The following is a 27,914-nucleotide window of genomic DNA, read 5'->3' on the forward strand; positions in this document are numbered from 1 at the left end:
TTTTTTTTTTTTTTTTTTGAGATGGAGTTTTGCTCTTATTACCCAGGCTGGAGTGCAATGGCACAATCTCGGCTCACCGCAACCCCTGCCTCCTGGGTTCAGGCAATTCTCCTGCCTCAACCTCCTGAGTAGCTGGGATTACAGGCACGCACCACCATGCCCAGCTAATGTTTTGTTTTTTTAGTAGAGACAGGGTTTCACCATGTTGACCAGGATGGTCTCGATCTCTTGACCTCATGATCCACTCGCCTCAGCCTCCCAAAGTGCTGGGAATACAGGCTTGAGCCACCGCGCCCGGCATGGCCAGGCTGATCTTGAACTCCTGACCTCAAGTGATGCAGCCACCTCAACCTCCCAAAGTGCTGGGATTACAGGCATGATCTACTGTGCCCGGCCATTCCATGAGCTTTCTGACCACAGTATATAGAGGGAAAGCAGAAAGGACTTCAAAGATTTTGTGGGTCAGCAGAACCTTTTGCAGTCCTCACAATTTACAGACTAAGGCCAGTGTGAATCATGCATATTATGGGTCAGACTCAAGAGGATGGGCAAACCACTGCTTCTGTTCCTAAAAGCGACCAATCATTTTGGCTTCCTTTAAACCAATCTAATTTTTTAACAATAAGAAATATATCTTAAAATGTTCCTGCCAGCTCTTTATACACTGTGGCTGCTGCTTCTTTTTTCTCTGCAGTGTTCTCTCTCTTCATCAGAAGAAGAAAGATTTATTTCCATCAGGAGACCTAAAACACCAACCTCAAATGACTTCTCCGACCTTAATACTCAGACGAACTGGACCAAGTCGCTTCCACTGCCAACACCAGAAGAGAAGATGCGACAGCAAGCCCAAACAGTCCAGGCTGATGTGGTGCCTATTAACATAACTGGTATGCTTTGCCAGGCAGACAGGTTCAGAATGTACTTGGGAGAATGACTACAGTTTTTGTTATATGCTGTTAGCGTTTCATTGCTACTTCAGAGGTCAATAGCTGTGATCTGACTTCATGCTCTTTGTTTACTGAAAGGAATATTAAAACTACATATGTGTGTGTATATAACGTATCTACTGCTTGTTGGGTCAGAAGACTATGTCACCAAACATTGGTGTCAAAGAACTCAGTGGTCCAACGATTCATCTTAAGAGTGTCTCTTTTAATTAAATTGCCTGTTAGTAAGCCTTTGGTTATACAGAAACATCTCGTAAATGTGGTCCTAGGTATGAAGAAAAATTATATATTTCTCTTCTAAAGGGTTAAGTAAGGCCAGGCACGGTGGCTCATGCCTGTAATCCCAGCAGTTTGGGAGGCTGAGGCGGACAGATCACAAGGTCAGGGGTTTGAGACCAGCCTGGCCAATATGGTGAAACCCATCTCCACTAAAAATACAGAAGTTGGCCAGGCATGTTGGTGGGTGCCTGTAGTCCCAGCAGCTCGGGAGGCTGAGGCAGGAGAATTGCTCGAATCTGGGATTGGGCCACTCTACTCCAACCTGGGTGACAGAGCGAGACTCCATCTCAAAAAAACAAAAACAAAAATGGGTTAAGTAATATTTACAGAAGTAAAGAAGTAATTATTTTGTGATGTTTCTGAATGATAGATTTTCTAGAAATTGTAAACTAGAAAAAAGGAGACATTACTTAAGCGAAATTTCTTATGCATGTAAAATTTTCAAAATATGTTATATTAAGCTGGAATACAAATATTAATTGCCAAATCTGAAATTCAAGTTTGGAATATGATACTCAGCCTGTAATTATTTGTGACAAGGTAACAACAAGGCACATAAAAGTTCAAAGATGATCTTTGATGAACTTAGGAGAGCTGTTAAAAAGTTATCAAAATTGGCTGGGCACAGTGGCTCTCGCCTGTAATCCCAGCACTTTGGGTGGCCAAGGCAGGCTGATCACCTGGGATCAGGAGTTCAAGATTGGCCTGGCCAACGTGGTGAAACGCCGTCTCTACTAAAAATACAAAATTAGCCAAGCGTGGTGGCACGCACCTGTAATCTCACCTACTCAGGAGTCTGAGGCAGGCGAATCGCTTGAACCTGGGAGGCGGAGGTTGCAGTGAGCTGAGAGATTGCACCGTTGTGGTCCAGCCTGGGCAAAAAAAAAGCGAAACTCTGCCTAAAAAAAAAAGATATTAAAAATCTCCTGCCTTATCACCTTCATAGCCCACAAGGAGCATGAGTCAGTGGTTTGGGGAGGGTACAAAGTGCAAAATAGACATGTGAAGAGTTAATCGCTTCAACTGTTAATTGAATTGTGTGTTCGATGGAAATAGATGACTAGTAGTGGTCATTGATAATCAGTTCATACAAAGCAGGGCGCTTGAGGCCAGAAGCTAACAAAAAAACTAGGTAACCAAAAAGAATGAGTTTTCATGAATATTTACTGTGGAAACTCATAACATCCTTGCTGTGCTTCTGAGGCTACTGCTGTTAGAAAATTTTAGAAAGCTTTTTCCCATGGCATTGGTGAGCCTGTAGAGGGCTAATAGCATTTTCATAGTCACTGAAGATTTTTTTAAAACCTTACCAGATATTTAGAAGTTATATTTAGAACTCATACTTTGAATTCCATAGAAATTTAATAAATAAGTACATGAATTATTTTCAAATCAGTATATATTTTTCCACATTTATTTTACTTAAACTGTAAAAGAAAAGCAAGCCATTTTATCCATTTTCTCTGCAAACAATGTTATTGATCTTTCTGAATATGCATTCTGTCTACCTAGATCATATTTTTTAAAGATTATTATTAAAAGTATAACTGTTTTAGAACAAAGTTAATGCTTATCGCTCAGTGAAATATATGGCTGCTTATTTTCTATAAGAAAATGAATTACATTATTTGATTGATCAGATGCAGCAGAAATGTAATTACATTATATATAATTAAATGCCTATGAAAATATTAGAAGATAAGAAGATTGTGCTATGAAATATGACAATCCTTAATGGAATTAAGGTGAAATGCATTATCTTGAGCTTATGAGATTTAAAATAGAGTAGCTAGAGTTTCAGGAATGAAGAATTATTTGCAATGAATTACGCTGTCACAACAGCAGACAGTGTCATGTCTCGGAGCTTTAATTCTATCCTATCTGATGACTAAGTAGAGATGAATTAGAGTTTAAAGAGAGACCTTTAAAATGCTACACATGAAAGGTGAATGACAATAAAGAAAGAGCAATATGAGTTATGTCAAAATGTAATTTACTTTTAATTGAGTGGTTAACATTTTGCAGAAATGCCAAGAGTAAATATAATACCTACTCACATATTTACTCATCTATTTTCTACATCTGTGTATTCACATGTACGCACACATATATCTTAAAGAATTAGTTTTTTTAATCTGGCATAAAAAGCTATAAATTTAAAATGTTCACTTTTAGTGGTTGAATTGACATAGGTTATACAGCTCCCTGCTCTTTAAATTATATATTTCTAAAGTCCTAGAAGATATTTGAGATTTAAAAAAACAATTTCCTTTAGGGAATTGTTGTGTGCTCATTAATTGGGGTGAGCACTGAGCCTCTAGTTTGATTTTCCTAGTAAGACTCAATATGGAAAAAAAATGGCAATTGCAGCCCACTACGAATAGAAGTAGAATGTTAGCACCATGCGCTGCTAGCTTGAAAATTGATTTAATCTCTTTAGTTATAGTCTTGGGGGCACTTGACATGTTCTAAAACTTGAAGAGGAAAAAGTATTTAAAGTCATATGTACATATAAATATGTTCTATAATCTGCTATGTGGGATAACAGCTCTTCCACCTGGAAGATAACGGTAGTGGATAAACATGCTTAAAGAATTTTTACAAACTGGCTTTGTACTGATGTTTGAGCTGTCCAAGTTTTTTAATTATTTTTTTTTAATTTAAAAGAGTTTAATTGAGCAATGAACGATTCATGAATTGGGCAGCCTTCAGAGCCAGAGTATGCCCAGAGACTTCCCAAGTTTATTTCTAAATAGTAACCATGACTGATGAATGCCATTTTTCAATTAAAGGCAGTGATTAAATTCACAGATATTTATTGAATACCTGCTTTGTGCCAGGCATTAGCTGAGTGCCATAGGGGATGTTAAAGTACATGCATCACAGTCTGTACCCTCAAAAAATGTATAATCCAGTAGAGGAGACAGACTTTTTTTAGGTCATGATGCAAGATCGACTGTTTGGTGCCTTTAATGGAGTGTGTCTTAGATGTTCATACTCAAACGGTTTGTTTCTTAATTTTCTTGGAATTTGGGTGGTTTTATCTTTTGTTTTTGTCTAGAAAGCAAAACTGGAGACTAAATGCAATTTTCTTTTATTTCTTTTTTGGAGATGGGGGTCTCACTCTGTTGCCCATGCTGGAGTGCAGTGGTGCAATCTCAGCTCACTGCAACCTCTGCCTCCCAGGCTCAAACGATCCTCCCACCTCAGTCTCCTGAGTAGGTGGGACCACAGGCACATGCCACCACACCCAGATACCATTTTTGTATTTTTGGTAGAGACGGGGTTTCACCAGGTTGCTTAGGCTGGTCTGGAACCCTTAAGTTCAAGTGATCCATCCTCAGCCTTCCAAACTGCTGGGATTATAGGTATGAGCCACAACACTGGCCTGAGTGCAACTTTCTATTAATGTTTTGTCTGTTCTTAATGTCTTGGTACAAGGAGGTTTTTTCTTCTGCTGCAGGGAACTAATGAACCACTGCAGTTGTGACTTGCCCCTCACATGTGCCATTTATGCCATTAAACGTAGTGACCCATTTTTTCACAGCATTGGCACCTTCTGCTATTTAAGGGTCTTCTCTCAGTCATTTCTGTTTTTCTCCATTAGCAACAAAGTTGTAAGCATTTGCAAATTTGCAAGCATTTATTTAAGTTTGTTTCTCCATAGGGGAAATGTATTTTGATCATTCAGATCTATACTTTTATGCATAAAGTGATAGAAGTTTGTAATTTTTGTGTGTGTGTGTGTGTGTGTGTACACACACACACACACACACACACACTTAAAAATAACTTATTGAGGAAAATAACCATTCAAAAAGGTCAGTGCTGTAAGACTTTAAACTGGCAGGTAATTTGAAGCAGACCAGCCTATAACAGATGCCGTTATATATGTATACTTTATTATTTTATGGTTTCTTATGGTTAATCAAACACATCTACATGCTGAAAGGAAAACAAGAAGTCCCATGTGGCATTCCAGGTTTGATTGCAAAATCACCTGAAATATCTGAATTGAGATCAACTTTTAAAAGTAATTGTGAAATAGAAGCAATTCAGCTTTAATAATAGCAGTGCTACTGAGTCTCATTGTGGTAAAAGTACTTTATCATTATAAGGCATTTCATTTTTCACTATAGTTGTGTGTCACATCATCATGTCATCGCTATGTGACATGGAATAGTTACTACAGTCTATCCAAATAGCCTTTTTGATTGAAGAAAAAGCTTTTCACTCAAGAAATCTTGATTAAGTTACTTATTTCAGCACACAAGGCAAGAAATTAATGTTGATCTCTGCAGGATAACCAGATGATTAAAACATATTCATTACCGTCACCACCTTCACACTCATGTGGAGTGGTTTTGGTGACCAGAGGATATATGTGAAACATTTGGCAAAATTTTGTTTTGTTAAATAACACAGAGTCACTCTTCCAGTGTGTTATTGAATTTGCATTTGCTACTCCAGCTCATTTGAAAATGAGATCAAGGTGCTTCCTTTGGAAGGACACACAGGTAGAACTTGGAAAACAGCCTTACAATGATAATGTGCTTTCCTTCCTTTTTTGCCCTTCAGTATTCATCATCATATGACTGGCTAACATTATTAATACCTTCTTATCATTTTACAACAAGCTTCTGGAAGAAAGTGCATGGTGTCAGCTTGCTTGAAAATAACATTGCTTTGCTTGTTCTACTGCTCTGCATTAGGGGAGAATTTTGATCGCCAGGCCAGCCTTCGGCGGTCTCTAATTTACACAGACACTCTGGTAAGACGACCGAAGAAAGTCAAAAGGAGAAAGACTATTACAGGAGTCCCTGACAACATACAGAAGGAGCTAGGTATGGCTCATCAGAACTGTATTCTGTTGCCCTTCACTGCCACTCGGCCTTACTGCGCTAACCTCATCTGTGGTGCTTATCAAATCGATACATTCTGATAGCCGTTTGGTGCCCCAAAGGGCCAGCTTCCTTCCTGAATGAGGCAGTAGGTGCAAATCTTAACATCCCATGGAGAGAGTTGATTGAATTTTGGGGAGAAGGTACAAGGCTGGGGAAGAGCTTACACAAAAATGATTAACTGGGATGACAGAAATTGATAGTTACTTCATCATCGCTGTATGACATGGAACACTAGTTATTTCCACAATTAAATTTGCTTTTCATTTAGATCTTAAGTTTCCATGAAATGGAAGAGTCATTCTAGGACATCAAATTATGAATATGGACTTTCACTGTAACTATAATGACACTACTGGTGGCATTTTGTCATCAGAAACAGCAGTCTGGGATTATTGGTAAATATAGATAAAATAGTCATTTATATTGGATAGTGCCTTTATTACTTTCAGTGAAACAATTTCATAGCTTCTTAATTCTTTATGTTCAACCTGTGATGAAAACAGAGAAAATGCTTTGGCTGGTGAAGAGGGTTGTTTATTTACTTACCCATTTTGTTTCTGGTTATCTAAATACATGCTTTGGATAATCCTTTTGTTTTCCTCTTTCTAGATTAACTTCCTCTTCCTGTTTTTTAATAGGGCCCAGCAAGAATGTCTGCAGAGGCATCATAGCATAACTCCTGGGTTAGGGGTAGGACTCCAGTGCCAGCCTGCTTGGTTGAACCCTAACTCTGCCACTTGCTCTCTGGGTGACCTCGGTTAACTTCATCTCTCTGAGTCTACTTCCTCATTTAACAAACGGGCTTGGTGATGTTAAGAGAACCTACCTCATAGGGTTGTTGGAAAACAATTTATGCATGTGAGGCCTTTGGTACTTGATTAGTACCCGGTACTACCATAAACCTAATAGCTACTATGGTGATTATTATAGGAAACTTAATACTACCTGTCTTGAAACATGTTCTTTCCTCTTTGGCCAACTATGGACTTATTTCCTAATAGTTACTTTCACCTGATGTTTTTATTTACTCTCAAAAGTTATACCCTAGAAACTCAGAGTCATTATTTCTGAGATTTCCAGTTAGTCTTTTAGTCAAAATGAGTTTAACCAGTAATAGTGATATGTTACAGCACCTTGAGGTTGGATGTCAGCTGCTGGGTGCTGCAGGCATTGTGCTTCTCTGTTTGTTTTCCCAAACACCCTGGCTTGAATGCGTTGTATTAGAGAGCACAGACTCGCTTTTCTTTAGCTGGCATTTTCTCCTTTACTGCTTTCCACTTTTGTTGTGTATTTGTTCCGCTTTCTGTGCTGTAGCAACAGTCAGATGAGAATAGCCTTTGCTCCAGGTAGCCACAGTGACCCAGATGGTATACAGGTGCTCGTCCTTTTCTAGAGTGGATTGGATTATTACAAACAAAGGCAAGACTGCAGCTGCTCCCGTGGGATCGTGAAGTCTGTCTTTGGTTCGTACCCCGCATGCTGCTGCTATTAGTGGGCTGGTTCCTCTGTGACTACCTGAGGTCTGCAGGCACCTTCCCTCAACCTACCTTAAGGACACAGGTGTGCTTTCTCTCTCTCCTCTCAGCTTATCTTTGCCTTATTCCTTCAGACTTTTTTTCCTTTCTTGAAGTGACAGCTAACTAATTGGGAAAGTAATCTGTACTCATAGCATAGGTTCAGTAGATAGTTAATGGAGTAATTTCTTAAAGCACTTCAGCAACATTTATACTTTAACTGGTCTTTTTAGAGATGTGCCTTCAAGGAGTGACTTTAAAAAGACATTTAGGACCTTTGTAAAATCAGGATAGTTTGGCCCAAATTAAGATGCACATACACATAAGTATTCCATGTGCATTGTCTATATGCGTATGTATATGACACCTAGAATGAGAGTTACGAATTTTGATCACTTTTGTTACTGAACCAAACAGTATGGAAGCCAATAGCTCAGTTGCTTCTTTGATCTTACTGGAATGATCTGGCCAGGTAGGTACATCATGTCGTTTGTAATTCTGGTATTTTTTACATCAGTGATTAAATCCATGGAATCCACATTCATTTCTCTTTTACATGTGACATGGAACTGCCACTAATGCTGGAGGGAAGAAAATAGCTTTCCCCACATTGTCTGGGTTGTGACTGTTGCCAGACACGAGACAGTCAATATCATTGCGGTCGATGACATGACCTAGATTAGAGCTGGAGGTCAACGGAGACAACCATATCTAAGAGCTAGCTTTTAAAAGAAGATAATTAGACAAGGACTCTTATTCTATAGATGGGCTGGTTGGAGGATTGCTGGATAGAATGAGGAGTTAACATTTATATATAGTTTTATTTAGCAAAAGTATTAGATCATATATTTATTTGTTCTGTCCTTTCAGGACTTCTGGTTGATCTTGCCTTTTTTCCCAGTGTTTTACACTTGTAAGGACTCTGGTTTGGTAGTCTTACACTACCCAGGTAGTATATCTAGGTAATACTTACCAAATCATACCTAGATAATGATGATCAAAAACAGACACTTCATATTTTCTTTAAAATTAGTCTTGTTCTAGATATAAGACATAAGGGGGAAGTATGGCAGAGTCAAACAAATTAGACAAAAAAGAAAACGATGGCCCAAAGGAAAGGCATTCACTAGGAAAGATGCACCCTGTCTAATAGACACTGCCCAAGTTGCCAGGAGCTTTGGATTTTTAAAAAAATCTAACCATAGAGAGGTACTTCTGTGAATTAGAAAGGTATATTATGCTTAATTATATGCAGTTTTTATTTTAAAATCCATAAATAATAGATGCTGGAGACTAGCCAATATATAACACTTTAAAATCAAGGTATGATATTTAATGATTACTTCCAAAGCTTATCTGGTAACCTAAAATTTGTTGCCTTTCATTTCAGTGAATTGCACATTTTGAATGTTTTCTTTTATCTTAAATCTATACAGAAATGGGCTGGGCATGTTAGCTCACGCCTGTAATCCCAGCACTTTGGGGGGCCGAGGTGGGCAGATCACCTGACGTCAGGAGTTCGAGACCAGCCTGACCAACGTGGAAAAACCCCGTCTCTACTAAAAATACAAAATTAGCTGGGTGTGGTAGCGCATGCCTGTAATCCTAGCTACTTGGGAGGCTGAAGCAGGAGAATCGCTTGAACCTGGGAGGTGGAGGTTGCAGTCAGCCGAGATCACACCATTGCACTCCATCCTGGGCAACAAGATTGTCTCAAAGAAAAAAAAAAAAAAACAACTATACAGAAAAGTATCTGAACATCATATTATGAGGCTTCATCTTTTAGAATCATAGGATTATTTTGTATTACCCTTGGCTACTGAACCCATCCCAATACATACTCTCTAAGCAGAAAAACCCTCATTTAAAGGAATCTATGAATAATTTTTGGTAGTTTATACTAAGAAACTATCTTCTTGATAAGACTTTAAAAATTCATATCCTAAACCTTAAATAAACTAACTTGTAAATATTCAGCATCCTTAATTACATATTTTTTTAAAATTTGAAATAGTAATAAAAGAAAAAGTATAAATAATTATTTTTTTACATTACGCTTGAAAATCCTATCAAGTCTGAGCAGCACCTAAGTGGCCTACACTTGTTTGTAGTTCTCTTTTTGTAATTTGTTCTGTTCTTTAATCAGGATAGACGTACCTCAGGGTTATTGTAGCTATAGTTCCAGACGACTGCAATAAAGCAAATATTGCAATACAGCAAGTCCCACAAATTTTTGGTTTCCCAATGCCTATAAAAGTTATGTTTACACTGTACTGTGATCTCACTAAATGTGCAATAGCATTATGTAAAAAAAAAAAAAAAATGCACAGTTTAAAAATACCTGATTGCTAAAAAATACTAACAATCCTCTGAGCCTGTAGAGAGTCTTAAGCCTTTGCTGGTGAAGGGTCTTGCCTCGATGTTGATGGCTGCTGACTGATCAGGGTGACGGTTGCTGAAGGCAGGGATGACTGTGGCAATTTCCTAAAATAAGACAACAGTGATGCTGGCTACACTGACAGACCTTTCCTTTCATGAAAGATCTCTCTTTCAAATTATGAAAGTAGTTCTACCATGGGTAAAATGTTAGTAAACAGAATACTGTTGTAATACTGTTTACTAACATTTTACCCACGGTAGAACTACTTTCAAAATTTGAGTCAATCTCTCAAAACCTGCTGCTGCTTTATTCAACTAAGTGTATGTAATATTCTGAATTCTTTGTTGTCATTTTAACAATGTTCACAGCATCTTCACTAGGAGAGCCCATCTTAAGAAACCATTTTCATTGCTCATCTGAAAGAAATAATGCCTTAACATTCAAGTTTGATCATGAGACTGCAGTTCAGCCACATCTTCAGGCTCCACTTCTAACTCCAGTTCCTTGCTGTTCTACCACATCTGCAGCCACTGCCTTCATTTAAGTCTTGAACCTCTTGAAGTTATCTAGGAGAACTGGATCTATTTCTTCCAAACTCTTGCTAATGTTGACATTTTGACCTTCTCCCATGAATTAAAATTGTTCTTACTGTGCTAGAATGCTGAATCCTTTTCAGGTTTCCAACTTACTTTGTCCAGATCTATCAGAGGAATCACTATTATGGCAGCTTTGGCCTAACAAAGTGCATGACAAAATTAAGACTTGAAAGTCAAAATTACTATTCAAGCCATGGGCTGCCAAATGAATGTTGTGTTAGCAGGCGTAAAAACAACATTTGTCTATTTGTATGTCTTCATCAGAGCTCTTGGTTGACTAGGTGCATTGCAAATGAAAGAAATCTTTTTTTTTTTTTTTTTTCCTAGGGAGTGGATCTCAACTGTGGACTTAAAAGTATTCAGTAAATCATGCTGTAAGCAAACATGCTATCATCCAGGCTTTGTTGTTCCATTATAGAGCACAGGCAGACTCTGTTTAGCATAATTCTTAGGACTTGAGGATTTTCAGAATGGTAAAGGAGCTTTGGCTTCAACTGAGTCCCCAGCTACTTTGGCCTCAAACAAGATCCAGTTTGTCCTTTGATGCTTTGAAGACAGGCATTGACTTGTAGCTCTGAAAGTCCTAGATGACGTCTTCCATTAGAAGGTCGGTTCATCTACATCGAAAACCTGTTGTCGAGTATAACCACTTTTGTCAATTACCCTAGCTAGATCCTCTAGATAACTTTCTGCACCTCCTCCATCAGCATTTGTGCTTCACTTTTATGTTATAGAAATGGCTGCTTTCCTTGAACCTCATGAAACCACCTCTGCTACCTTCCAGCCCTTCTGTAGCTTCCTCACCTCTCTTAGCTTTCACAGAATTGAAGAGAGTTAGGGCCTTGCTGTGGATTAGGCTTTGGCTTAAGGGGAATGTTGTGGCTGATTTGCTCTTCTATCCAGACCGTTAAAACTTTTTGCATATCAGTAATAAAGCTGTTTTGCTTTCTTATGTGTGTATGCACTGGAGTAGCACTTTTTATTTCCTTCAAGAACTTTTCCTTTGCGATCACAGCTCAGCTAATTGTTTGGCACAAAAGGCCTAGCTTTTGACCATAGCTTTTGACGTGCCTTCCTCGCTAAGCTTAATCATTTCTAACTTTTGATTTAAAGGGAGAGACATGCAACTCTTCCTTTCACTTGAACCCTTAGAGGCCATTGTAGGGTTATTAATTGGCCTAATTTCATTATTCTTGTATCTCAGGAAATAGGGAGGCCCAAGAAGAGGGAGAGAGACTGGGCAACACTGGCCAGTGGTACAGTCAGAACACACACAGCGTTTATCAATTACATTCGCAGTCTTATGTGGGTGTGATCTGTGGCTCCCCAAAACAATTACAATAGTAATGAAACAACCTCTGCTGGCTTGCAGCTCCTCAACCACTCAAGCACAACCCTCTGTGTCAGTAGACACCTGGAAGTGACCCTAGGAGTGATGGGATTCCTAAGCTCCTGATGCATAATCTAACCAGGACATGGACTGGATATAGAATGCCTTTTGCTCACTCAGATAGCAGAGGATAGTACTTAAATGACAGCAATGTGCTTTTATCAACCTCAAAGGAGGAGATGGCACCCTGGAAGGAAGGCGCCTGGCATAAAGCCTTCTCCTTTATGAGATCAAAGATCCCTGGTCACACATCAGCATAACAGATCTAATAATGACGAAAAAGTTTGGAATATTGCAAGAGTTACCAAAATGTGACACAGAGACACACAGTAAGCACATGTTAGAAAAATGGCACCAATGGACTTGCTCAATACAGGGTTGCCACAAACCTTCAACTTGTAATAAAACGACAATTATCTGCAATGCACAATAAAGCTGAGCACAATAAAATATGCCTCTGTAGCACTCATCTGTTTCCCATCATATTATGAAACTTTTATACTGTGAAAATATTGGAGAGTCTGTTTTGGGAATAGAATTTTGGTGGTCCCTGTGATAAGATATATTAATTTCTCATATGCTTTTTAAGGTCTTTAGGAAATGTTTTTATTTTAATAAGAAAGTTATACTTAGCTGTAGAGGGTGATAAAATAGCTATGTTTCTATTTTTTTTTTTTAGATGCCTAGAATGGTTTCACATTTAAAACTGTTACCCAAAAGTATCAGGATTTTGTTTATGGTACTTAAAGACAGTTAAAAATCTACCACTAACACCATGCAAATACTAGTACAATTTTGCAAGAAAACAAATGTATTTGTTTGTATGAGTTTAATTCCAGACATTGAAAACCCATTGTTGAATGGAATGGGTATCTTGAGTGTTTGGAACTGAACTTGTACAAACTGATAGACCAACACCAGTCAACCTCCCATCTTCTAAATTGCTAAATGGCAAAACTTTGTACCTCTTGAAAGTGGGTTTTTCTTCTATTCCTGCCCTTTTGCCCACTTTCCCTCTCTGTGAGGGATAGCTTTGTGTGTGTTTGTGTGTGTGTCTGTGTGTCTTCAGAGAGTTGGTACTAGGAAGAGGGTAGAGAGAGGAAACAGATCATCTTTGCTAAAAATATACATATATACATAAAGCCTCTCCATCACAGTGAAGGAGAAGGCTTTATGTCAGGCGCCTTCCTTCCAGGGTGCCATCTTCTCCTTTGAGGTTGATAAAAGCACATTGCTGTCATTTAAGTACTACCCTCTGCTATCTGAGTGAGCAAAAGGCATTCTATATCCAGTCCATGTCCTGGTTAGATTATGCGTCAGGAGTTTAGGAATCCCATCACTCCTAGGGTCACTTCCAGGTGTCCACTGACACAGAGGGTTGTGCTTGAGTCGCATTGCTCAGCAAAGCCCATGTTGAGATAGATGCTCTTGGGTCCTTGTTGGATGGAGATAACACGGGAAAGCTGTAGTTTCACTACTGTTTTTAAAGATTTGATTTGTCTTGAGGATTGACTTTTTTTCTCGGTATACTTTGGGTAAGTTCTTGTTTTTGTGATTTTTTTTTTCCTTGTAAGCTCTGTTCTTTCCAGGGTAGCTTGATATCTAACACTTTACACTTAAGGTTTACCTCGTCCATGTCCCTCTTTGTTGGCCCTTCCTTGTGTTTCTTTCTTTCTGTCTTTTTTTTTTAACATAGTATTCTCTGTTTGGTTGTAAAACTCCAACGAATAAATCGCCCTAATTTGAGGAAATGTTCACTGGATCAGTTCCTGCCGGTTTCCCCCACCAGAACACGACAGATTGCTGTTGAATTTTGAATGTCACCAACAGACAGAGAATGGCTTCAGATGGATAATGAAATGTTTGGAACACAGATGGGCCTGTAAATCAATTTTCTTTGCCTTAGAATTTCCTTCTGACATAAAGAATTAATGTAATTAACACTGTTTTATACCAGTACCCCTCAAACATGGTATCTGTGGCCCTATTGTTCAATTACTACATTCATCTGCTTTTGGGAAAGATGCGTCACTGCTTGACAGATGCTCTGTGCAGTTACCCACTGGGCGAAAGGCTACCTTGAAGACTTTATGGAAAGGTGGTTATTTAAAAGTAAATCCTCCTCTGAGCCCTCAGCAGCCTTGATCTTCAAGGATTGCCTGAGAATTCCATATGCAGCACTCAAGCCATAGGAGGATTGGAAGTACAAATTAAGAGAAGTACCTGAAATTCCTGACAAGGATTTTTATTTTAGAGCTATCAGCAACTTTTTAAATGTATTTAGGTACCTGCAAGAGAAAGGAAATTAAATCAAATTGAAAAAAAAATTTTGTCAGAGGGGGTGAGGGTACAGGTGATGAACTGTGGATTTTATTTTCAGGTAACAAGCCTCTTTTTGCTTTATCTCCAGCATCAGGCATTAGCCAAGATGATGTTGGAGGCCACTCGGTATACACTCCCGATCACTACTCGACGCTGGGAAGGTTTGATAACTATCGGTCTGCTGGGCAGCGCTCAGAAACCAGGGACTCCAGCTGTCAGACGGAGGACGTGAAGGTCGTACCACCTTCCATGAGGAGAATCAGGGCACAGAAGGGGCAAGGCATTGCTGCCCAGATGGGCCACTTCTCAGGTTCCTCTGGCAACATGTCTGTGCTGAGCGATTCTGCAGGGATCGTATTCCCTTCCCGCCTCAACAATGATGCTGGCTTCCACAGTCTTCCACGTTCTGGAGCAAGGGCGAACATTCAATCTCTTGAGCCAAGGCTGGGTCCTCTGGGCCCCGCAGGAGATATGGATGGCACTTTCCCCTGCCAGAAAGGTCACCCACAAGCAGATGAAAACTTAGGCCATTTAGGAGGTACCTCAAGAACTGGAACACTTTTGAGACCCAAATCCCAGGAGCTGAGGCACTTCGAGAGTGAAAATGTCACGAGCCCAGCATGTGTGGTTTCTCCTCATGCAGCCTACTCCACCAGCGTCATCCCAAATGCCACACTGTCTTCCTCTTCCGAGGTTATCGCTATTCACACTGCTCTGAGCGCGGGGCAGCTGGAAAGTAGAAGTTCCAGCTCATTGCATGCAAAGATAAAATCCAGAGACCACCTAATCTCCAGGCATGCTGTGAAAGATGATCATCAGTCTCCCGGTCGCCACTGGAATGAGGGTCACACCACCATTCTTTCACAGGCCTTAGACCCTCATTCCTCTGGTGCACCCACACTGTTGTCCCTCTGTGACTCGGCAGTCTCTCTAAATGCTCCAGCAAACAGGGAGAATGGGTCCCAAGCCATGCCATATAATTGTAGAAACAACCTGGCCTTCCCAGCCCACCCCCAAGATGTGGATGGCAAGAGTGAATCTAGTTATTCAGGGGGTGGAGGGCACAGCAGCTCAGAGCCCTGGGAATACAAAGCCTCAGGTAATGGAAGGGCATCACCCCTGAAGTCACATTTAGCAACTCCTGGCTACTCCACTCCCACAAGTAACATGAGCAGCTGCAGTTTGGACCAAACATCCAACAAAGAGGATGCTGGTTCACTGTATTCCGAGGACCACGATGGCTGCTGCACACCTCTACACACTGACTCTGGACATGGGTCTGGGAATCTGTGCAATAGCAGTGATGGCTTTGGGAACCCCAGGCACAGCGTGGTCAATGTTTTTGATGGAAGAGCTCAGAAAAACCAGGGGGACCGATCCAATTACCAGGATAAATCCCTGTCAAGAAGCATCTCTTTGAAGAAAGCAAAGAAGCCTCCCCTGCCACCCTCCCGGACAGACTCCCTCCGCAGGATTCCCAAGAAGAGCAGCCAGTCCAATGGGCAGGTGCTCAGCGAGAGCCTGATCGCCACACTCCAGCACTCGCTGCAGCTGAGCCTCCCAGGTAAGGGTGGCAGCTCTCCCTCCCAGAGCCCCTGCAGTGACTTGGAAGAGCCCTGGCTGCCCCGCTCCCGGAGCCAGAGCACAGTCAGTGCTGGCAGCAGCTTGACTTCTGCCACCACCCCCAATGTCTACTCCCTGTGTGGGGTGACACCATCGCAGAGTGACACGAGCAGTGTCAAGTCAGAGTACACGGACCCCTGGGGTTACTACATTGACTACACGGGCGTGCAGGAAGATCCGGGGAACCCAGCAGGGGGCTGTTCAACCAGCAGCGGGGCGCCCACTGGGAACGGGCCAGTCCGTCATGTCCAAGAAGGGTCCAGAGCCACAATGCCCCAAGTGCCCAGTGCTTCAGTCAAACCAAAGATCATGTCACCGGAGAAGTCACACAGAGTCATTTCTCCATCCAGTGGGTATTCCAGCCAGTCAAATACACCCACAGCACTCACCCCTGTGCCTGTGTTTTTAAAATCAATGTCACCAGCAAATGGGAAGGGGAAGCCCAAGCCCAAGGTTCCAGAAAGGAAGTCCTCTCTGATATCTTCAATATCCATTTCGTCGTCGTCCACTTCTCTTTCCTCTAATACTTCTAACGAAGGAAGTGGCACTATGAAGAGGCTGGATCCAGCCGTGGGCTCTCCCCTGGCTCCTCCTCCTCCTGTTCCCTGTCCTCCATCCCCTTGTCCTGCAGACAGGTCTCCCTTCCTTCCTCCACCACCTCCTGTTTCAGACTGTTCCCATGGCCCTCCTCTGCCTCACTCTCCTGTGTTCCCCCCTCCCCCGCCAGAAGCTCTCGCTGCTTTCTGCTCCCCACCTGATTGGTGCCTTTCTCCTCCCCCCACTGCACTGAGCCCCCTTCTTCCAGATTCACCTGTGTCCTTGCCATTGCCCCCACCTTCCTTACCTTCCTCGGAGCCCCCACCCGCCCCACCTCTTGACCCCAAATTCATGAAAGACACCAGGCCTTCTTTCACAAATTCTGGCCAGCCAGAGTCCTCCCGGGGATCCTTGAGGCCGCCTTCTACCAAGGAGGAGACCAGCAGGCCCCCCATGCCCCTGATAACCACGGAAGCATTGCAGATGGTGCAGTTGAGGCCCGTGAGAAAGAACTCGGGCGCCGAGGCAGCACCATTGTCTGAACCAACAGCTCAGGAACAACGAACTCCGGTCGCTCCACAGTACCACTTAAAGCCATCTGCTTTCCTGAAATCCCGAAATAGCACAAATGAAATGGAGAGTGAAAGCCAGTCTGCCTCTGTGACAAGCTCGCTTCCGACGCCTGCCAAGAGCTCGAGTCAGGGTGACCATGGCAGTGCGGCCGAGCGCAGCAGCCTTGGACCTCCGAGCGCTGGGGAGGCAGAGGCTCGGCCCAGCCCCAGCACCGCCCCGCTACCAGACTCTTCACCCAGCAGGAAGCCACCCCCCATTTCCAAGAAGCCCAAACTGTTCCTGGTGGTACCACCTCCGCAGAAAGATTTTGCATCGGAGCCCGCGGAGAACGTGAGCGAAGCCCTCCGAGCCGCGCCCAGCCCCACGAGGGGAGAGGAGGGCTCTGTGTACAGCAAAGAGGCAAAAGAGAGTTCTGCAGCCCAAGCTGTCTCTCATGCCACGCACCCTGGCACCTCAGTTCTTGAGGGAGGAGCTGCAGGATCCGTGTCCCCCGGCAGAGTGGAAGCCAATGTCCCCATGGTACAGCCCAATGTCTCACCGGCTCCCAAGCAGGAAGAGCCAGCCGAGAACAGTGCAGATGCTGGGGGCGATGGGGAGAGCTGCCTGCCTCAACAGGACGGAGCAGGTGAGTCTGGCTTCCTGGCTTCTCTCTCCTGTGTCCTCTGCCCATATGCAGCTGAACCAGACAGAGTTGTTGAATGCCCACATGTGGAAAGAACCCAGGTAGATCAGATTCATGTGAAAGCTAGCAGTATGTGGGCTTCCCGTGCTAAAACAGGTTGTTACCAGCTTTGCATTTTATTATTATTTTTAAGATCTAGACCTAAAGGAATGGCAGAAAATAGGGGGGATGGAGATGATCTGCCACAGGCTGGGTATTAAATAGCAGTGGGTAACACCTCCCAAGAAACGTTGCAACAAAATTTAAGAGAGAGATGCCGTAGGCGTTCTATACTTTAACAAAGAATGAGCTCTGGCTCTCAGGCTAGTGTCATTTTCCCCATTCTTTATAAACTATCAAACTACAGACCCACGGCATCTCCCTGTGGTTCTCACATTGATAGGAATGGCAGGGAAGCAGCATATTTAGAAGCTTGGCTGAGGACTGAAATCGTAGTCACTTGAGCGTCTTGTGTGCCTGCCTGCTTTTCCGTAGCTGGGGTACCAGAGGCCAGCGCAGCCTGTCCATCCTCGGAGGCCTGTGACTTCCTCAAGGAAGACGGGAGTGATGAGGTGATGACCCCCAGTCGACCCAGGACCACAGAAGACCTTTTTGCAGCTATTCACAGGTATTTCACACTCCTTCCTCTGACTTTAATCTACTTTATAATTCCTTCTTTCCAAGCGGCCCCTCAATTTATTTTTCTTCCTTGAGGTTTCTTCTGTCACCCAATCATGACTTCTTAACTTTACTGTTGATTTTTTGATGGGTTCCTATAGTTTTATTTCCTCTGACTCCAATTTCTGTTTCACTGTGTCTCACTGATTTTTATGACCTTGGGGACAGAGGCTCAATGTAATACCTTCTGGTAGGTGCTGCACTTCCTGGCAAGGAGTGCAGTGTGGCAGTTATAAGACGAGTATTAGCAAGAGTGGGATTAATGCAGCTGACTGCAGTCGGATGAGGACTGCTGCGTTCCGTGGACTTAGAATGAACAGACAGCTCCATGGGACTCTCTTCCTCAGGAGGTTTTAGTTTAGTATTGTTTTCTTCATTTTACAGAAAAACCACGATTATATAGTGCCATTTCTTTGGCTGCTTAAATGTTTCTATAAAAGAGTACGTCTCTTTGAGCAGGAGCGAGAGGAATGATGTGTGCTTGTTGCTATATACCACGAGTGCCATCTACTGGCAGCAGAAATCGTTGGGTTTAAAAACAAACGATGGTAAAATTTTCAAAATAATGACCTGAATGGTTACAGTTTTTATAGGTGTTCATCTTTAAGAGTGAATACGGTTTAGCACTAACGTTTTATTTATCGCATCACTTTTCTGATTGTAAACAGCTGAGTACTCCCACAACAGTGTCACTGTAAGAACTGATGACTGTTTATGTGCTAGTACTTTAAGCCATAATGCTAAACCTTTGGCTTCCTTCTAGACCTCTTTACCACGATATTTCCAGGTAACTCTAATGAATGTTCTTATGTTGCCAAGGCCTTATTTTGCTCTGAATGAAGATCCTTTTTTTTTTTTTTTTAACCTCTTGAGACAAAGAATCAAATGATTCCTATGGAATCATTTGATTCTGTGTGTGAATGATCTTATATCAGCACTCGTTATTCTTGGAATCTCACCGAAAAGACTAATGCATAAGATGAAAAGCATAGTGCTGTACCTACCTGAAACTCTTCATGTGGCACATAAACATGTAACTTGGTGCAGGGATAATGAAGCTGGTGAATTAATGTGCTTGTCAAGAATTATGCTCTTTACATTGCTCCTCTAGTATTGGTATAACAGATCCTAAAGACTACCCCCTTTAACATGGACTGGTTTCGTTAATCTCATTAGAAGTGAAACGGTAGTTATCCAATTATTTCTCAAAACAGAGAAATGATCAGTGATGCATCCTTTGAAACTTTAGTGGCAATTCTGGAAGTTCCCACAGATGTTTCTGACTCTTAACCACGCTGGACACATAATAAGCACTCAATAAATATTTCCTGAATTAAATAAAACCAACTGGTATTTAACCATTAGAAGATTCTTCCAAGACTCAAAGTATTTCATTTAGTATGGAATGCAATGAGTTGCTAAATATACAGGCACATCTATCTATTTATAGTAGCATCCGCAGAGAAGATTTGCATTGCCTGGTTGTTCTGTGTACTAAATACTTGGTTCTAGTGAGGAAACCCAACTGTTGTGGGTCCAAATTGCTGCATATTTTTTCCCAAAAATATGCCAAAGGTTTCTTCTATATTTTGGCAACCTTCTTAAGGCACTGAAAAATGTGCGGTTTTTCTTACTAGGGCGTTACATCGACTGCAGATGTAGAAATCGGTCAGTTTGTAGTATTCAGTGTGCACATGAGAGAAGTAAAAGCCAACTGGGCCTTAGGAACGAATTGCAGAGAGAGAGTGAGGACACATGCTAATTTCTGTTGTAGCTTGGAGAATAAATTAACAGACATAGTAAAAATCTATCTGCTGTCTGTGTTTTTTAGGGCTTTATTTTTATGTCCTTCAGCACATAAGCTCATAATTTAAAATAAAGAATATCTAAGTTGAAACACAGCTTCCAAATTTTATAATGCAAATTAATTCGCTTCAGATTTAAAGCCAGATGGAAAATGTAGAACACCAGTTGAGGTGTGAAGTTTTTATATTTATTGAAGTAATTAGTTTTTAAATCAGTGTTAACTGTTTAAGCACTTTTTATAGACATCTTCCTTAAAAATACGTATTTGTGTGTGTGTCTGTGTGTATGTATATGCAAAGAATTTGTACATTTAGATTTAATTATTTTAGTGGGCACCTGCTCTCGAGAGATGACAGTGCTTTCATAAAATCCCATCTTCTTTCTTTTCTTTCTTTCTTTGTTTCTTTCTTTCTTTCTTTCTTTTTTTTTTTTTTTTTTTTTGAGATAGAGTCTCACTCACTCTGTTGCCCAGGCTGGAGTACATGGGCATGATCTTGGCTCACTGCAACCTCTGCCTCCCAGATTCAAATGATTCTCCTGCCTCAGCACCCTGAGTAGCTGGGATTACAGGCATGTGCCACCATGCCTGGCTAATTTTTGTATTTTTAGCAGAGACCTGGTTTCACTATGTTGCCTAGGCTGGTCACCCCGTTTTCTTTCTTAATTCTGTGTCTACAATTAAAGGTCATAGTTTTAATCAAATGCAGTTGTGACTTGTTTAATGGGTCTCAGCCCTGTCCACTCTGGCCACCCTTCAGACTCTGTATTGGGTCCTTAGCATTTCTCACTCTCTGCTGTAGTGGCTTCTTTTTGACCAGAAGAATGGAGATGACCCCGGGAACACCAAGCCCAGGGTAGCCAGCATGGGCCCATCCTGCCCACTGTCTTGCTATGTAAGCCGCATAAAAACTGAATCAACTTTCTATGTGACATTCAAAGGTTTGTCAAGCACCTGCTCTATGCCTGACCGATTATGGCTGTTTCGGCAAACTGTGACCTATATACTCTAATTCCCCCTTTTGTGATAGGAAACACAGAAGTGTTAACTTGCCCAAGAGGACAGAACAAGGAAGCTTTAGCAGTGGGAGTTATGTAGCTTCTTTATTTCACTTAATCTTCACAAACCCTGTGAGGTTGGTATCTTGTAAGTAAAGAGGCACAGCATGCGTGGGTAACTTGTCCCAGGTCACTCAGCAAGAAGTGGGAAGAGTCTGGTTTCAACTCTTAATCTGTATGTACAGATATACTCAACCTTGCCCTGCTGCCCATTCTACAACTTGATAGCAGGAAAAGAGATACACCCACGTCTTTATTCTGTTAATTGTGTCAAGTTTCCTTAAAGCAAGTTCTCCTGTGCTTAGAAGAGACACACACTGAGTTGTTCTCATGAAGAGACCAGCAAGGGGCCACTCGGCTCATTGGGCTCATCATCTCTGCGTCACTGGCAGAAGAAAGCACATTGAACAGTGATGTTCTTAGAGACTCAGGACAAGACATACCTACAGGAAACCTTTTACTTTCTTTCCTCGCCCCTTCATCTTCCCTGCTCCACCCCACCCGACATATTTTCTTGATCAGTGTGAAGTTTGCTGAAGTCAATTATGAAACACGATCTGGCCCAGAGGGTTCACTCTTGTTTTCCGGAAGGCTAAATTTCTGGAAGTTGGCACGTGGTCCTGGAAGAGCTGAGGAAGACTGCTCTGATGTCAACTTCTAGAATAACAGAATGTGAAGCTGAGGAGTTGTTCTAGGACCTGGAGTGGAGTATGTCTTAGTACAGGGGGTATTCTGGCATGGAACAAGAAAAGGAAGTGTGGGAAGAAAGGAGGAGGGTCAGCATGTGAAATTCACTTCGAATCAGCCCATCTAGGAGAGATCAAGGAAAACTGGCCATTGTTAAAACTTTTGGAAATGGTCCTATCCAAAGTGAGTTAATACAGTGTCTAAGATTTGTTTCAAATAGGAAGAGTGGAGACAAAAGGAGAGTGACCATAATTAATGATTATCATAGGTGAGTTACGGGCTCATGCGGTCTTACAATGAGCTGTTCTTTTTTTGTGTGGGTGTTGTAGTGTTTCAAAGTTAAAAATAAATTATTCACTTACTACTTTTTCTTCTTTTATTTTTTTGGAGTAGAGATAAGGTCTATGTTGCTCAGGCTGGTCTTGAACTCCTAAGCTCAAGTGATCCTCCCACCTTGGCCTCCCAAAATGCTGGGATTACAGGTGTGAGCCACCATGCCCAGCCAAAAATAAATTTTTTTGAAAATGAATCTTAAGTAGATGGTGACCGGAAGATGTGACTTAAGAGAAGCAGAGTGGTTGTGGCTGACAGCCTGTGGTCTCTTGGGAATTAACCTTTGTCTTAATGTTATTAAATCTCAGATCCAAAAGGAAAGTCCTCGGCCGTAGAGATTCAGATGATGACCACTCCCGAAACCATTCTCCCTCCCCGCCAGTGACACCCACCGGCGCTGCCCCGAGCCTGGCCTCTCCAAAACAAGTGGGATCCATTCAGAGAAGCATCCGAAAGAGCAGCACCAGCAGTGACAACTTCAAAGCTCTGCTGCTAAAAAAGGGCAGTCGTTCAGACACCAGTGCCCGCATGTCTGCAGCAGAGATGCTCAAGAACACTGACCCCAGATTCCAGAGGTCAAGGTCGGAGCCTTCGCCAGACGCCCCCGAGAGCCCGTCAAGCTGCTCCCCAAGCAAGAACAGAAGGGCACAGGAGGAGTGGGCCAAGAACGAAGGCTTGATGCCTCGGAGTCTGTCCTTTTCCGGCCCCAGGTACGGCCGCAGTCGAACGCCGCCTTCTGCCGCCAGCAGCAGGTACAGCCTGCGGAACCGGATCCAGAGCAGCCCCATGACCGTCATCTCGGAGGGAGAAGGGGAGGCCATGGAGCCTGTGGACAGCAGAGCCTGCGGGGCCCTGGGCGCTGCGGAGGAATGTTCCCTGGACGGACTGGCGAGGGAGGAGATGGACGAGGGCGGCCTGCTCTGTGGGGAGGGGCCTGCCGTCTCCCTGCAGCCCCCGGCCCTCCGCCCCGTGGATGGGACAGCCGGTGCAGAGGGCAGAGCGCCCTCCCCGCAGTGTGGCGGTTCTCTGAGCGAGGAGAGTTAGGGCCAGGATCATGACTCTCCCAGGTGACACGGGGGGGTGGGGAGATGAGCTATGCAGCACTCTAGGAAGCCTGCCAGGCGCCCTCCATGGCTCGCCCTGGGATGTCACCCTGCGTCTGTGCTGTGGGCCCCGGCGTGGCCTGCCCTGCAGTGTGAGTGAAAGTTATTTAGGACTCACTTGGCACTTGCCCTGTGGCTTAAGAGCAAGTAGAAGCTTAAACTTCTGAAAGTGCTTCCTGGGGAAGATTTTTTTTTTTTGTCCTTAAATGCTGGGGGTGTGTGTGTGCATTTTCAACACTTTTTAATTTTTAAAAATACACATATACGCAAACAACATGTACAGAAATAGAAGAAAGCCAGCCAGAGTTAAGCTTGGTAGAGTAACGGAGTCCTCTGGACCAGGCGGTAATTGCTTTCAAAGCATTACCTTTATGGAAACTGGCGAGCTCCGTAAGAAAGGAGAGGATGTTACTTCTAAGAAAGGCGGTAGAGTTGCTGGTTGTTAATGCACAGAACACACGGATATATGCTCACGTGTGCTGCTGAGGGGAGGCAGGTCGTGCTGAGCAGAGAGAAGCTGGGAAGAGGCCGAGTGACTAATTGGTTCAGGTACTTTTTTCTGGGGGAGGTAGACTTTTTGGTGAAAATGTCAAACATGTAGAAGTGGCAACGCTGCAACCTGGTGCCTGCTGCTGTGCAGCCACATACACACAATTGTAGCCTGATTTTTAGAAGTGTGGGTAATTTTTTAATGAATTTCCTCAAGTAGCAGCTGAGAACTGAAGTGGTGGTGTGGACATCAGAGAGGGGCAGACTTGGAGAGGAATAAGTGATACACTGCTGGAATTTGTTTCCTGCCTATGAAATAAAATTATTTTTCAGAATTAAATTTGAAAACTTGCACTACAGAACTATGGGTGGAACTTTTCCTTTTACAACAGTTTTTTTGTTTTGTTTTGTTTTTTAACCAGAGTTTAAACTTTCATTAGGCAATTTCCTGTCACTTGAAATGTCAACATTTGCTAACTTTTGGATATCCTTTTGGGAACACCAAAGAAAAAGTTATGGCTATTTTTTTCCCTTGAACTGCCTACAGTATCATGTCCTAATTCACAAAGATTTGTCAAAATCTATGATCTTACTTTGAAGAAAATGTTGAATAGCTCTTGTTAGTCAAATAAACTGATAAAAATTGGTAGGGCTTGGCTATCAATTAGCCCTGGGAAATGAATTTTTAGATTAAAAAGATTTTTTGCATCATTTGGTTTGTGCATTTTTATATTTGTTTATAAATAACTGAGTTGCTAATTATCTTCTGAGCTTCTCCGATCAGATTTTCCAACAATTTTAGACATGGAACAAAAGTGTTCGAAGTCTTTATTTTCATGTCAATCTTATTGCCCTCACCCTTACTCCCTTAACTTCCATGTACTTAGAGTCCTTTATTTGTTAAATAAGCCAGAGTCTTGTCTTCTTCCTTAGAAGGACCTAGGATGACAATGTGGAGATTCTTGGTCTGAATCTAGTGCAACTACCACCTGCCATCTTTTGGGGGTATGAATATAGTATCTAAAAGTTGGATTGTGCAGGCCAAATCATTATGAGACTTGTAAACGAAAACTTCAGATACCCATTAGAAATGTCTTTGAGGCAAAAACACACCTAAAGAATGAAGACCCCATCTCTGAAGAAAACAAAACACCGCTCTTCACACAACCAGAAATCAAGACCAGAGATTTGGAGCAATTGTCTACTAATTTGGCACAAAGCTTGTTTGTTCTTTAGAAAAGTGGCGTTGGCTTTTGAATATGAAATCTTCTCATAGCTGCCTAAAAAAGACTAGAATATCAGAAATCTTTAATACATAATTTATGCAAAGATAAAGCAACATAACACTAATTATAAAACTTTTTAAATCCCCATTTTTAATGAAAAATATACATTCGTATTTAAATTTGCTTTGAATAAAACAATTGTAAAGTAAATATTTGAAACATTTCTTTTTGTTTGTACATGCATTTTTTTTTTTAATAACGAGATAAGTCTTCTTGTACAGAATTGTTGAGTGTTCTGCTGGATACAAACAGAAAAGCAGTGAGAACAGAAGGTCTCTGGGGGAGGTGAGGCCCCAGCAGAGAAGAGATGGAACATCACAGACACTGGATGGCGCCATCTGCAAGGGCACGTGGAAAAACAACTCCACGTCGTGTCCTGTGGACTTCGGAATAAAATAGGAATAACTGTCACCTGGCAGTTCAGATGACTTGGCATGTGTAGAAACGTGAGAACTTCACAGGCATGGATGAAATACAGGGAGACAAGAATCAAGACTCATCCCTGAAACACAGCTACTTCCGCGTGGCTTCCTACTCCATGGGGCCACTTGGTACGGACTGCATCTTACTCCAAAGCTCCAAAGGGATAGATCCGATGGCTCTCCGCGTATCCTGATGCTCTAAGTTCCAGGTAATCATAGACAGTAAGCCCCACCCTAAATTATTTCCACTTTAGTTTCTAACAGTGGGGAGAGAAACAAATGACCGTTTGGTCTGTCAGTTGGAAACAACCTCAATGCTATCTGATTTCTGGCCTCCTACTATTTCTGAAGAATCTTGATTGAACTCTTGCTTTTCCTGTGGGGGTGACAGTATGTTCCTTAAGAGAATCACAGTGAAAAGGAGCTGCTGGCCCCCTGTTCTGTGCTGGCATCTTAGGAGAGGGGAAGGAGTGGCTTTCTTGGTTCTGCTGTAGAGGGGTTCAGCCTGCATGTGATGCTGATTCCATCATAAAATGAGCACAGCGGGATAATTTGCTTTGGCAGATGTGAGGATGTTGGGGGAATGGAGGGTCATTTGAATATAACATGGACCTGGTTCTTGGTCCACTTTCTTTAATAAGCAACGTGGTAACGAATACAGTTTCTCTGTTGCCTGCTCTGACCTACCTTCCACAGAGGCCAGCCTTTATTCACAGAACAAGGTGTAGAGGAATCTGTTATTTGTTCAGTAACGGAAAAAAAGTTCTAATAAATGCTTCTGATGTGCTAGGTAAAGACGAGGAAGCCCAAAGATAGAAGATATGGATGAGCTACCCCTAAGGGGTATGATCCTACTGCCAGTTTAGGCTCTACAAGAAGTAGACACTGAGATACTTAGAATACCAAAGCTTTTATTGCAGTAAGCACCTTTGAAAGGAAAAGAGGAAGCAGGATGAGGCAGGGAGGGCAGGCAAGCTGCTATCCCAGGGGAACTCTGGGAAAAAGATCACTCATTGGCAGAGTTCTGTGTTGGACTGAAACAGCTAGGTCCTTGTATGTATCCTAGGTGCTTGCCCCGCTCTGAGAAGAGCATGCTCTCAATTTCCATAATTTAGTGAAATCATTGGCCACCAACCCCTCCTGTCTTGAGACTAGTGTGACCTCAATTTGAAAGCTAAGGTGGACCCTGGTGAAGTAGCAGCTGGTGGCTCCTTGCAGCTGGATGGCACTTCTTGTCTTAAAGGGGGATCTAAGTGGCACCTCTCCATGCCTGCCACAGTCCACCCCTTGCCCATATGGATCCACTTCCCCAAAAACATGCAGAGAGTGATTGCTCCAGGGTGCCATGGACCTCTCTTCCTGAGGATAAATGTTGAAAGAGGAGTTTGGTGAGAACAACTATAGCACCTTCCTGCAAATGGTTTTGGAACCACAACTGGTCCTCATTACTCCCCCTTTCATTCTAAATTCCTCAACTGTCATCTTTGCTGGGCTTGGTGGCCTTTTTGATAGTATAAACCAAGTTCTCATTCCTGAGGTCCTGAGGTCCTGGGAGCCAAACCCTTCTCAGACCAGGGTTGCTGCACTAGTCCTTTCAGTTACAGCTGGGCAAGGAGTGCAGAGTGCCTCCAGTGGATCCGCTAAGTTCCACACACCTTACCCCTGGCTCCCATCCTCTGGCAGCAAACTTACCTTCACTTGGAGTTCAGGGTCAATTACCCCTGACTAGATGGTGGCTTCTTGTCTACTCGTCCCTGAACACAGAGTTCAAAGTGCCCACATAGTAGCAGCAGACTCTAGTTCAATGGCACTCTTGCAGTATTGCCTAGAGAAGGTATATACCCTCTGAGAACTAGGACTTCTGATGCTGTAGAACCCGGAGTTGTGGGGTTGGGAAGTACCAAGTCCCTCAGTGGTTCACTGGGTATGATGGTGAGTGGGATCACTCCTGCCTCCATTCCTTGGTTCTGAAATCTATACATTCTTACTGTTGTAGACACAGCATCATATAGGCTTTCTGATTCAATAAGTATACTGTGTACAGGAGATGGCGGCACATCTTGGCAGGGTATTGTCTGCCACCTGGCACTGACGCAGGCCATGCCAGCATTCCATCAGGCCAGCAGCTTCTAGGTGGCACAGTATGTGATAGGACAAGTAGATCTTGTGGCCATTGGTTAACTCCCTAATTGGGTGTTAACATATATAGATCACATGTTCAGCAAGTCCATACTGGCAGATCAGGTGTTTTATAAGTCCCTAGACTGTGTTCAGACTCTGTGGTCCCGAAAAAAAAGACATACCTAGAATAGGAGGCTGTCCTTATGT

At 42.5% G+C, this 27,914-nt stretch overlaps 1 protein-coding gene across 8 annotated transcripts in view; it reads left to right on the forward strand.

Annotated features, from left to right (window-relative positions):
- The window catches only part of NHSL1 (NHS like 1), a 264,623-nt gene extending 239,309 nt beyond the window's left edge, over positions 1-25,314 (forward strand). For 5 of the 8 annotated variants that reach the window (XM_032274635.1, XM_032274636.1, XM_032274641.1 and 2 more), the window contains exons 4-8: positions 695-887; positions 5,939-6,070; positions 14,421-17,690; positions 18,222-18,354; positions 22,595-25,314. In XM_032274635.1, coding sequence (XP_032130526.1) covers positions 695-887; positions 5,939-6,070; positions 14,421-17,690; positions 18,222-18,354; positions 22,595-23,330 — 4,464 coding nt within the window. In that variant the 3' untranslated portion in view covers positions 23,331-25,314. Of the gene's footprint in view, positions 1-694; positions 888-5,938; positions 6,071-6,172; positions 6,526-14,420; positions 17,691-18,221; positions 18,355-22,594 lie in introns of those variants that run through there. The other 3 variants (XM_032274637.1, XM_032274638.1, XM_032274642.1) reach the window with 2 other exon arrangements.
- The last annotated feature ends 2,600 nt before the right edge of the window (positions 25,315-27,914 follow it).

The sequence above is a fragment of the Sapajus apella genome, unplaced genomic scaffold (assembly GCF_009761245.1).
Source record: "Sapajus apella isolate SASKATOON/1434 unplaced genomic scaffold, GSC_monkey_1.0 scaffold6, whole genome shotgun sequence".
NCBI lineage: Eukaryota > Metazoa > Chordata > Mammalia > Primates > Cebidae > Sapajus > Sapajus apella.